The sequence below is a fragment of the Dermacentor silvarum genome, unplaced genomic scaffold, assembly GCF_013339745.2.
Source record: "Dermacentor silvarum isolate Dsil-2018 unplaced genomic scaffold, BIME_Dsil_1.4 Seq13919, whole genome shotgun sequence".
NCBI classification, from domain to species: Eukaryota; Metazoa; Arthropoda; class Arachnida; order Ixodida; family Ixodidae; genus Dermacentor; species Dermacentor silvarum.
In genome coordinates, this window is record NW_023605726.1 from 45,911 (window position 1) to 58,722 (window position 12,812).

Consider the following 12,812-nt stretch of genomic DNA (forward strand, 5'->3'; position numbering starts at 1 on the left):
TCTGTATTCGCTATCGGACACAAATCTCAGTATTTGTTTTGTTTTTTTCGGCAGTAAAGCGACTACCTTGACATAAAAATTCCAAGCATTGCTGGGCTTGCTTAAACCAACGTCAACACACGTCCGGCACTGACCTGTCCGCAATCCGAGGAATCACCGTTTTAAACAACCAAATTCACACACATATTTTCTGCAGTTCAGACTACGTACATCCATGAAAGCACACAGATTAGTATTTCTCATAGAAACAATTTTACAACATTAAAATATTCTAAAGTCTCACCTTCATCTCGCTAGCATTCACGCAGAACGCGAACCCAGACTCGGAAAGGAAAGACCCTGCGTTTACTTTTCAGTTATCAGCACAAAAAAATATAAAGAGGGCGCTAGCAATCTCATAGTTATATAAACAAATACGCCTATGTTTAGGAACTTTGCGTCTTTACTTAAATGTTTTACACAAGAAAATTACTATTCTTATTAAAGACAAGCAATTATTATAATTAGTTTTAAAGCATTATTTGAAACTAGAATTGCTAGAATTGACAAGGAAATGGTTGCACGGTTGCATACAAGACACGTTGATAATAATTATGATTGTAGGTTATGCTATTCATTAATGAGCGAGCGTACTGAAAGTACTGAGAGTTTTTGGTGCAGTTTTATGAGTATATATAATGCCGCTATGCCGCACTCAACTTTTGTTGGCGAGGCGGCTCCCTGGTGGACGCTGCTGCAAGCCTGCAAGTGACAGACTTCCGCTGTCTCGGATGCACGGGAGCGCCGTGTTGATTATTTATGTTGGATGTTCACTGGGGCCGCATTCTGAATCATAGCGCTATTATTTAAGAAGCTGAGTAAAACCCGCGAGCTGCTTTATATAGGTGTCTGTGGCTTTTCATCAGAGTTTCAATTTGCGTTCTCCTTTCGCTCATCGTGACCCGGACGCTGGGAGATCTCGGCAGGGGATCTGCCGAAGTCCATGGTGGTGCTTGCTGAGCTGTTTGCCTCTCCGGTACTCTCGGTTAGGAACGGACCGCGATTCGTATGCGTGCTCCGTTTGACAGCTGATGCTGGACAAAAGGGCGACCGTGCCTTCCGTGACGCGCGGCCGCCCCAACGGTGTGGCCAACAGGTGATGGAGGCTGTCGTGCTGGTCGTCTACGGCGGAGTTGTGGGGTCCTCGCATTGAGGCTTATCGCCATATTGGTGTGCAGCTCTTCTGAGATGCCACTTAGCGCGTCGCGCCATGGAAGAAACTAAGATCATCTATCACATCGACGACGAGGAGACCCCGTACCTCGTCAAGGTGCCCTTGCCGCCGGAGCGCGTGACGCTTGCGGACTTCAAGAAGGTCATCAACAGGCCCAACTTCAAGTCTTCTTCAAGTCGATGGACGATGATTTCGGGTAAGCCAGCTTCATGGAAAGACTTCCGAGTTCAGAAGATTAAAGAAAGCACGCGTGCAGTGCACGTGAGCACCTGCCGCCCATAATTCCGTGACTACGGGCCCGCTTCGGCGTTTGCTTTGTTGTCTGCGCTGCCGCCGTTCGCCCCTGGACGTGTTGTTGCTGCACAAGTCGCGACTTCGGCCGTGCACCTTGGTCAGAATCGATACCTGGTAAACCGCGCACGCGACAAGTTTTACTCGATGCTGGACGATGCAGTGCGGAGAAGCATTCTTGTACATCTGCATGACCTGCTCGCGTAGGCACTTCGAAACTGCCGTCGTGACAAACGGTTCTCTCAGCTTCTATTGCCACAAAATACACGAAAAGGACAGCCAAACTTGCCACGCTTGGCAGTGATTAGCTGTACGTTTCGCCTGTTCCTGTTAATGCAATCGCATTTACCGGTGTCACACGGCCTTTCGATCGTGATTGAGCCCGATCCCGATCGAATTCCCCATCGCGATTGGCTCCCTCCGCAGCTTGCGCAAAGGAGCCAATCACGACCAAAAAAATTCAATCCCGATTGGGCTCGAGCGTGATTCTACTTACTCAGCACGACCTTTGACAGTTAAGCGTTCGCAAAAGCTTGGTCTAGTTTGTGCCTACACGCACAGAACACATTTAAAATGAGGAGTGGGGGAGTCAGTACACGGTCCTGGGGGAGCAGGAGCTGCCCTTTGAGACACTTTCTATTGTCCTCGACCTTAAGCCTTAGAATCACAGATCTTGATTCGAAGCAAGAAAGGTGGACTTGACGTAATATGGCTTTTGCTTCTGTTTCCTGATGCTATGGGTCATACTAAGAAATGACAGAATTTTTGCATAAGAGGTACACCTGCATGTGAGTATACAGAACAAATGTTGACCACATTGGGTCCTCTAAGTAAAATTTTTCTCCAGTCAGATTTTCTTTTTGTAACTTTTTTTTTTCATATATGCATGTTTGTAGAATTTAAAGAGGTTGCTGATATGCAATTCTGCTAACCATGATAGATGAAGGTGCAGTAGCATTTGCTTTTGTGTGACTGACTTATAGAAGGGGAAAGAAATGTATGTGGTGGTGGCATCTAATACGGGTGTCATGCTGCACACTTTTGATCGTGATCAAGGCCGATCTAGATCGAATTTCTTGGTCGCGATTGGCTTCTCTGCTCAATCTGCAAAAGGGAGTCAATCGCGGTCAAGAATTCAGATCGGGATCGAAAGTGGCGGTGTGCCACTGGTATAAGTATACAGTGAAGTGGAACACTGTCATTGAGTCACAGTCGCAGTATTATTCTTGGTTTATGCTGCAATAAAGGAGTGGCCAGTGACCACCTTGGCCAGCGAATTTCAGTGATGGTTTCAGCTCCAAAGTCGAATATAATGACAAATTGATATTTTAGAATGCTCAGCACACCACCATTTCAACTCTAGTCTTCACGCACATGCTTTTTTCGAACAGTTATTTTTGGCCTAATTAGTCTGGTGCAATACCCTAGTCACACAGGGCACTTTTGACCTTGGTTCATTCATTTCCACAGCTTGGGCAAAGAAATCTATCACGATTGCGAGATTCATTTCTGATCATGCTCAATCGCAATTGAAATTGTCAGTCTGACGCCAGTAGAGCAGCAGTGGTGTGTCCTGATGCCCTGTTGTGCCTGTAGTCTATGGGATTCATATATAGTGTAACTGCTAATGTTAACTTTTATGCTTAATTTAACCGGCCCTAATTAAACTGCATTCTTGATGTAGCTTTAGAATTTTAGAAGTGCATATAAGAAGACATGAAGGCATCTAAAAATATTAATCTCAGCAATACTAAATTTGTGCGACCCAATGTAGTTCTATGTCCTGTTAAAATTTGTTGTTCTAAATGTATGCCTCAGTGTGCCTTTAAACCAAGAAATGCAACATCCATTGTTAGCATTAAGCACACAATTGATTATCAGGTTTTGCAACTCACTCGTTCCAGCTTACAAAAATTTTCAAAATGTAAAAAAAAAAAGTATCTGCAGTTGGGGCTGCTGAATTTCACCATAACTAGAAAAATGTTCACTTTGTCACTAAGAGATTTGCACTTTCACCCCGTTGTCGTCATGCACCTGCACTCTTAAACTAAAGATAAAATTGACATTGAATGATTCAGCTGCAAAGGTAGTCTGTATTGCACACAGTCATACTTGCACTTTGCTTAGCTGTGAAAACCTTTCGACCTGTGTTGTTTTTACAGAGTGGTTAAAGAAGAAATTGTAGAAGATGACTGCCGGTTGCCGTGTTTCAATGGCCGTGTGGTGTCATGGGTGAGTTACACAATGTAATATTGTATAGTCTAGAGTAGCGCTTCTGCTTTTGACCTTGTCCCTAGTCATTCACCTGCTTTCTGAGGCTGGATAATCACAAAATGGGTAAACACCAGCTAGCCCAAATTTTCATGTTACTTAGCTACATTATACAACTTCAGCGTCAAAAAACAGCTGATGCTTCTGGTGGCCATTTATACTCCTGTCACAAGCACACTTTCCGTGACCATTGAATCGTGTCAATGTTGAAATCGGCAAGCTCCAGTGTAGCTCATGATCTTCAATAGTCACTAGTTTCAGCGGTTGTTGAAAGTATGTTACAGAGGCATTAACCATTTCCGTGCCATGCTATTACTGTGATTCTGGCCAAACATAGCCAAATTAGTTTTTAAGGACCCCAGTTGTCAACATGTTTTAGCTCAGAAAGAATAATTTCACTTCTTCTTGCACTATCCCATGGAATGTGTGCTGCCATCTATAAAAAGCACGACTAAGCACCGAGACAAAACTAGGCTCGTCCATGGCATTGCCAGAAAATGCAAAGTACTGTTGACGAGCTGAGTTCTTTGGCCATTTTTACTAAATATGCTTGGATGAATCCAGCCCATCCACGGCATGGAAGAGGTTAACTTGGCTGTGTGTGTGTCACCTACAGCTGCCCTTGTTTGCATCCATCATCATTCGTTAGCCTTTATTGATGCATTCACTGTGAAATGCAGCCTTCCTGAATACTCAGCAATGAACTGTACTGCAACACTCACCTGCACAGTTGTTTCTCCAAATTCAAATAGTGTTGATAGTATTTGTGAAAGTCCGCACAACAGTTGATCACTGGTGTTTGCAGGACATTTTGCTTGCTGTTATGCTTGCCAGCTTAATTACAAGCATGTTAGCGCTTATATGTCAAAATATTAAAGGGTCAAAAGTCATCAGAGCATGCAGTTTTTAGTTTACTCATCCAAATTGTCTGAACAATTTCACACAAACGGCATGTATCAACTCATATCTTAAGTTTGAGTCTTGTCTCACAGCTTTAAAAAACTGCTTTGTGACCAAATCCACATAGGCATCTAGTAAACACTCGTTTCACACCTTTATGCAGTATGCTAGCCATGGTCTTGCCTCACTCACTTCAATATCAAGAGTCATTGTTCACCCTCAGGTACCTGTAATGTTATAGTTAAAAAGGGGGTGGGCAATGTTTAACATTTAGCATTATTTGAAATCAAGCACTACTGTTATTTTAAACAGGAGGTAAAAAATATGACACGTGGTGTATAGCCAGTATGCTTCATAAATGCTTTCCATTGGTGTCTCAGAAACATTTGGATTTGAAAACAAGAAAAAGTAAAGCATAAAATGAACTGGCATAAAAAAACAAACTTACATGTGCAATAAGTAGCTTAGGTACACATGACTGAGGTTATTGCTTAGATGAGTGATTTCTGGAGTATGGGCAATGACTTGGGGATAACACAGTGTATTGCAAACTGCAGTGCCCATTTAAACAATATATCTGTGGCCAACACTCTATTTCACATAATTTTGCAGCTTGTATCAGCAGATGGAAGCAGCGTTGTGTCTGAAGGAACTGAGACACACCGGCAACGCCCATTTCCGTAAGTAACTTCACATTGCACAGGCGCTTGTTATTGTCTCAATGAATGAATGCAGTCACAGGAACACTGGATAGCGCAGAACACATACTTTATTGCAAGTAAGCTTGAATGTAGCTTCACTGCTGCATTTAATTAACACTGATCTTGCCCGTATTATTATATTATTAGTAGTAGTAGTAGTAGTAGTAGTATTGTTGTTTGTTATCATGGCAGTGCTGCTGTACAGGTATTCTTGAGTATTTGCATGTCTGTGTATTGTTGCAGGGTATGTGTATTTCCAGATAAGCACATGCATTGGTACAGCTGTTATCAATTACTTTTATATTCATTACAGAATGCATGGTCACTACGGCTGTACAATTTCTATGTATGCCATGAAATGTTTAGAACAGCTAGGTCAACCTCAAAAGCTTTGTGATGCATTAAGGCCCAGCCACATAGAGCGACTTTCCAGCGAAAAAGCTGCGGCCGCCCATGGCCAAAACGTAGCTGTTCACCACCGATGAGGCTGGGCTTGATATTGTCAGCCAGCCGCCCGCCTTTCATCAGTGGCGAACAGCTACATTATGGCTGCTGGCGGCCGGCCACCACTTTTTCGGAAAATCGCTCCATGTGGTTGGGCCTTTACTTCTAAGCATATTAAATTCGTACTGCATTTTAAATATGAGATTTAATTCCCAGAATGGATCTGTAGGTTAATGTCTTTCTCCTAGCAAAGTGAAATAGAAGCAGTGAAATGTTTATTGCAGCTTGTGCCCATCAAAGAAAACAAAAAAAAAAAGAAAACCATCGACATCAACTGGGCAAAATAGCACCAAAATGTGTATGTCTATCTAAACTGGCAATAATTGCTTGAGGGCCATGGCTAATGACAGGTTGAGCTCATCGCAAGCCATTAAGGGGATCATTGTAAGCTGCACATTAGCCTTTATTTACATTTCTTGTGTTCTGTCAGTGTAAATTGAAACATCAGGAGGCAGCATTGAATGAAAAACAGTTCTTACTCAATGCATGCGAGAACAGTCATTGAGAATGAGTGTGGTAAGAACAGTAATTTTCTTTTCTTTTTCTTTCCGTGTGAGTGTTCCTTAACGTTTATTTTTCAAGTGGTGTCCAATTTGCTACATTTCTTATCTTGTTCTATGCAGTGAAACAGCGGAGACCAGCTTTACTGAGTCTGAGTCTGCCATTAGCTCCCACAAAGGTAGGATACTTGCCAAACTGGATGAGATTGTTAATGTTGTTAAATTTACCTGTCAGTAATGTTGGATTGTGCAGAAATGAGAACTCCTGTTTACTCTTTCTGTCTGTTTTGCTATGACTGTTCTTGTTACCTTTGTGTCACTCTAGAAACTAATCTACCTCTGTTTCTATCTAGTTTGGCCGCTGTAAGTATTGCTTGTTTACTTACCTTTCCCTTCTGCAGTCTTGCTCACTGTTTTTGTGCAATTCCTGTTTAGTGTATTGTGCTTGGAGAAACACGCGTAGTATATTGAAGTAAAGCATTTCTGTTTCTGCATACATTGCTGTTAAGTTAGATGTTCAGTTACATCCAGGCAGGCCATGGTGTAGCATTGTTCATTAATGAGCTCATTAAAAATTGTTCCAATGTTTCAAAATGTGGAAGCATTCCTGCTTCTTGGGGTCTTTATTATTTTGCAGCTTCATTGATTTCCAAGTTAATATTTTCACAAAATCTGTATGGTACTGCAGGACACTTGCAATCATCATAAGTTTGGTTGTGTTTTTTAATGGACTTTCTATTTACTCATAACAAATCTTACCCCCCCCCCCCCCCTTCTTTCAACTGCTTGGTGGGAGAAAAACGTTGCATTTCTGAATTCAGCTTTAAGCTTGGGTTTAATAGAAGTGCACTTTTTTTTTTTTTTTTTGCTAGATAATTCTACATATTTAGCGCAAAATGTAATGTAAACCAGCCAGCGGTAGCCGAGTGGTTCTGGCGTCGTGCTGCTAAGCTTGACGTCAATGCAAAAACACTCGGTGTACTTAGGTCTAAGTGCGCTTTACAGAATCCCAGGTGGTCAAAATTAACCCTACCTCATAACCCGATCGTGGTTTTAGTACATAAAACTCCATAATTTAATTTTTAATGTGTTTTTCTACTACTCCTATAGAGCACCACCACCACCATCAACGGGGACCTGGCCGTCATCGAGATAAAGGTGGGTAGGCAGAAGAAGGAAATTCATAAACTCACTGTAACGAGATGTGGTACCTCTTTCACTTGGCTTCTTTTGTAGACCTCCTTTAAATTACTGTTGCATCCTGGAGCCGCACATTTCTTTAAATTTATTGATGGTCTAGATTGAACCAGTTACATGACAGCACTAGCTGCTCAGAAATGTGCCAGGTTTATGGAACAATGTAGAATCAATCCTTTGCCAGCAATGGGTTTCAACCATTAATTCCTCCCACCGTGTTCTAGTGTCTCATTTGGAGACGATGAGGAGGTGCTACAAGCAATTCTAAATCGTCACACTCTTTTGGAGCTTTCTGAACATCTGTGTGGACCTAAAGATAAACCAATAGTAATTTAAAATTGCAATTTAAGGCCAAGCTTCACCTTCTCAATTTTTTTGTTTTTCCCCAAACTTAACACTTTGATGTTGTTGTATAATGTCACAGGCCTCGCAAATTTTTTATCGATTGCAGCCCTTATTTTTTAGGAAAAGCTATAGATATTGCTAGGTTAAATGCTGGTTTCTATGCACTTCATTATTTTTTGTTCAACTAACACTTAATTAAAATCTGTTACCACTCGTTGCAGGAACGGATCTGGGGATGATTACGCATCATCACCACTTGCTTTTCACTTTTCCATTGCGAAAAAATACTTTGCTGTCACTAAATTTACATTTCAAGCTATTACAGAAGTGGGGCCTGCCATTTAGCTTGACGCTACATTTTTCTTTAGTGTCCATGTAGTAGGAGTCTGTACCTGTTTGCCTGCTCTTGTCCCAGATCTGTCAGTTATGTACTGCTTATTGTTATGTTGTGAGGGTCGCTTCGCCTGTTCTACACTGTGAAAAATATAACATCACAGTCTGTACTTCGCCTCTTTTGATTGGCCAATTAGACCCACTGTACCATGAAATAAGTAGATAAGCAAAAACACCGGGTGTGTTCTTTGCAGCCGGTCGTTCCAATGGACATGCAGTAGCTAAGCCCCAGGGGCGCCTCGGTGCTAACTACCAGGTGACATAGAGACCACAAGCTTCCTAGACTCCGAGGATGAGACTACCAGCCGTAAGTCCGGTATCAAGCACATGTACACTCACAGCGGCAGCGTAGTGCTATGGCACTGCACTGCTAAGCTTGGGATCGTGAGTTCATCCTGGCTGCCTGGCCACATTTCAGTGGGGGCGAAATGCAAAAATGATGATGTCCTTAGTTTTATGGGCCCGTTAAAGAACCCCAGGTGGTAAATTGATCCGTAGTCCTCCACTAGGTCATGCCTCATAGTAATATTAGGGCTTTTTCCCGTAAAATCTGGGAATATAATTTTTTAAAGGGGGGCCATCAACCACCCTTTGGGCTTGGGGAAAAAAACGCAGTCCACGGATAGCAAACGCCGCTGTAACATCTCAGCCAAATTTTGCAGTCATGCACGTGTGTGGTGCTTGCAAGCATAGCGCAAGTCGCCTTCTCTCAAACGCTCTCTTTTCAACAGAAGCCTGCTCCTCAATCTTTTCTGGGCACTTTATTTCGTAATAAAGCATCCCGAAACGTGGCTATTGGCTAATAGTGACGTCAATCAGAAGGGTGTTTAGATCAGTGCGCTTCTTCCTGCTGTGGTTGTGTATACTTATTGACCAAGTTTAATAACACACGAAAGTAAGCAAAAATCTGCTTAAAATTTTGATAATATTACGTACTTCGGAAGAAGCTGACTATTGTCTGCTCCCGCTTGGCCACGGCTGCCACGTCGGAATTAAACTTTGGCCACTGCTTATAGGCGTTGTAGCCATGGGGTCTCGCTATTTTCGACTAGATTTGAAAACTTAACTAGCCGTGAACCACGCGAAACTTCAGGTGGGACCACATGAACGCTTGCCAGCACATGCTTGCTCCTGGCTATGATCTATTGATAGCGCTTCAAAATGCGCAAGTTGGATGTGGCTACTATCCATTGGTCAAGCTGGTGCAAGACAAAGCCGGTCCGCACCATGTAGCACAGCCAGACAGGAAGGAGAAAATGAGTGCAAGCGTGCACTCAAGCCCTGTCGTGCACAAAGCAAATGCTGCAGTTGCATGTAGCTGCTGTCTGCTACATAGCGTAGATACCGCGGCCGCCGCGACGAGTCCACTGGCTGAACACACTGTTGCTTGCTGAGGACAACTGCATTCGCGCATTGTAGACACCAAAATCGGAAATACTAGTGTGTCTACGTGAACATCCAAAATCAAATTTGAACTGGTCACGGTGACGTTCAGTAGGGGTATATTTGTGGGCACACCCCGCTCCGCAAATCATTGAAGGAGCGGAAAGACTGTGAGCGGTATGTTTGATTGCCAATAACTCCGCTTCTGCTGAATGCATTAAAGAACTTGTTGCGGCAGTGTATTTCTGAAATACATAGTCTAATTTAACTTCAAATGCAGTTCTCGACTTCAATAAAAAGCATTTCAGGGCCCCTTTAAGCACAGGTGTGCCACGGCAGCATCAGGTGAAACTATTAGGCGCTTCTTTCACAAATTTGTGGATTGAGCCGACATTCATTAACTTCATGCGAAGTGATGTATATTTCTCCGTGTTAGTACCAGTTTACTGTGAAAAAGGACAAGTGTGAAGTTTTGGCCATTCATAAACTAAAACCTGGCTGTGAGGGATGCCAGTGGATAACAAAAGATTTAGTTATAAGCAGCACTTTAAAGAAAGGGGACATAGCATGCGTATGTCTGGTTATGAAGACATTGTCAACACTGTTTAATCGGAGTATGACAGCCTGACTGATGAGTGTCATGTTTGCTTTTGTCTGCTGCTTTGTCAGGATTTCGACCACCACTGAGGAGAGCAGCGTGTCGCGCATTTATGCGAGGCATCGGCGTAGGCGGCGGAAGAAGATGCCTCCCATGAGTCGGGTGAGAAGTCTGTTTGATACTCTGTCTCAGAAAGCCATGGCTTATTGCCTGCTAATATTTCCAATGCATTGCTTCGTGAGGTTCTGTATGGCTCCACTGTTGTTTGGTATTCTGGAACTACGAACTGTAATGGGAATGTAGCTAGATTTGAATCACTTATCCTTGGGCCAGAAAGAATTCGTTTAAAATATTCTATGGGGGGCACTTACAAGCTGGGTAAATATTCACATGCATAATTTTTGCACAAATGAATGTAATTTAAAAATTATTCTTTTATACATAGATCTATATTTCTGAATCATAAGATTAAATAGGATCTCCAACTGAGTAGAAATTGTAGTTGGGCTAGTTGGTGCATGATCGCTTACAAATTACTGTAGGTTTAGCATGAAGCAAGCAACCACACATACAAAGGCCCATAAGACGAGTGCAAATCTGATGGCGCTCATCCTGTGTGCTATCTGTTTTGTGCTAAATCTATTGTAAGATGTCCTACTGTTGTACCATTGCAAGTGTTGCGCACTTGCAGAGGGAGGTTGCTTTTTACTGAATCCATTACAAGAATATAAGTATTGTGTGTGCATGCATGTGTGTATGTGGCTGGGGATTTTAGACATTAAGTGCTTCATACGAGAAGGAATGTATTACTGCATGAATTTAAATTCTAGAGAAGCTTCACCCCAGCCCAACAACACTGCAGTGTTGAGCAAGTAGCAGCAGTAGTCCTGTTTGGCATTTCTGTGCACGCTGTCTGCTTGCGCTGCTCTTATTCAGTGCAGTTGAACCCTCCAGCAGTGTCTTGACTAAGCAGGACTTCATGCAAATTGCATTTTAAGCTGTCAACTTTGCTTTCAAAAACAGCACAAATATCTTGGAATTTTTTCTTCTGTGCTTTCAGCATCTTCGATCAGCAGCATCACAGACAGCACTCTGTCACTAAACATCATCACCGTCACATTAAACTTAGGTAAGTACAAGCTTCTAGACATTGTTTAATTTGCGGCTGTAGAAAATTTGCTGTGACAGCATAAATGTTGACATTTTCGTTGTCTTATTATGGAAAGCCACAGTCACGCATGGATCAGATTTATAAGGGGCGATTTTCTTATTACTTTGGACATATTACGGCAAAACTAATACAGTCTGCATCCAATTTTGCGCACTCCTTAGGGGCCGCGAAAACGTCTGAAAAATTGGACAGTCCGAAAATATAAATACATGCTTTTTACTGCCCCAATGGCTCAAATCGCCACAGGCATGTCTGAAATAGCTCTGAAGGTCTGCCAGTACACTTATTAGGCGTATCGGGGCTCGTACTTTGACAGGAGACGGCAGGTGCATGCATGTATACTGTATAGTTAAGGAACCCATACTGTGTCCCGTTACAATTGCCCCTTCCCACTCTTGGTAGCTTCACTGCATACTTTGTGTATGCTTCACCGCATTGAGGAGAAGCTAACTTTCGGGAACCGGCATTATGCAACGCGCCGTGCTTTCCGAGCTTCGAAGCCATTGGCAAGGATTACAAAGGCAGAGTCGGCACCATTGCTGACAGCAGTGAATTCTTTCAATGAAAAATGGCACTGAACCGCAGGAAGCTTGGTAACAAACGTCGAAGCAGGTATGCCTAGCATTGTCGCAGTGGTGCCTACGGCTGCCAGCTGACCTGCATGCGAGAGCACCTGTTCAAGGCGGCGAAATAATCAAAACAGCGGTGGTGGTGGCTTCAATTAATGCCGTTTCGAACCTGCGGTCATGGCAAAAAGTCTAGGAAATCAGATGGCGAAGGGTTTTTGTCCGAAATTTCAAAAGTTCTTACACCTTGACTCTATGGGTCATGTTGCGGTGCCGCGAAGAAATCGGTCGTTGTACATCTGATGTATACTGTACTTCTGTATCAGATATAGTTTCGAAGGACCAATGCATATAACCAGAAAACAAGTTGCATTGTAATTTAATATACCAAGTAACTACTTGTGATGTAACTACTTGGTTAAGTGGTAGCAACAAGGCCTTGCTGTGCCTCTGATGTTCTAGGATGGTGCGGGCAAGTTTCCAGTCACTATCAGCTGTGTGTCGTACCTTGTGTAGAAGTATATGAAGTTTCTCTGCTGTGGCTTGCAGATACAGTCAACTTCCTTGGCATTAGCATAGTTGGCCAGTCGAACAAAGGTGGAGATGGCGGCATCTACGTGGGCTCCATCATGAAAGGGTGAGTACAGTAGAACGTAATTTCCATCACAAAGCCTATTTTTAGTTACTAAAGGCAAGCTGCACAAATCTTTCACTTTTTTCCTTCCCTGCCCCATTCATTTGCACTACAGTAGAATAGAACCTCGCTAAAGTCATTTCAT

General features: G+C 42.8%; 1 protein-coding gene across 1 annotated transcript; it reads left to right on the plus strand.

Moving 5' to 3' along the window:
- The first annotated feature begins 1,064 nt into the window (after window positions 1-1,064).
- On the plus strand, window positions 1,065-10,468 carry LOC119434629 (segment polarity protein dishevelled homolog DVL-1-like). Its single transcript, XM_037701731.2, has 7 exons — window positions 1,065-1,409; window positions 3,667-3,736; window positions 5,288-5,355; window positions 6,504-6,559; window positions 7,491-7,538; window positions 8,510-8,622; window positions 10,367-10,468. The coding sequence occupies exons 1-6, from the start codon at window positions 1,393-1,395 to the stop codon at window positions 8,578-8,580; spliced, it is 330 nt and encodes a 109-aa protein (XP_037557659.1). The 5' UTR covers window positions 1,065-1,392; the 3' UTR covers window positions 8,581-8,622; window positions 10,367-10,468.
- The last annotated feature ends 2,344 nt before the right edge of the window (window positions 10,469-12,812 follow it).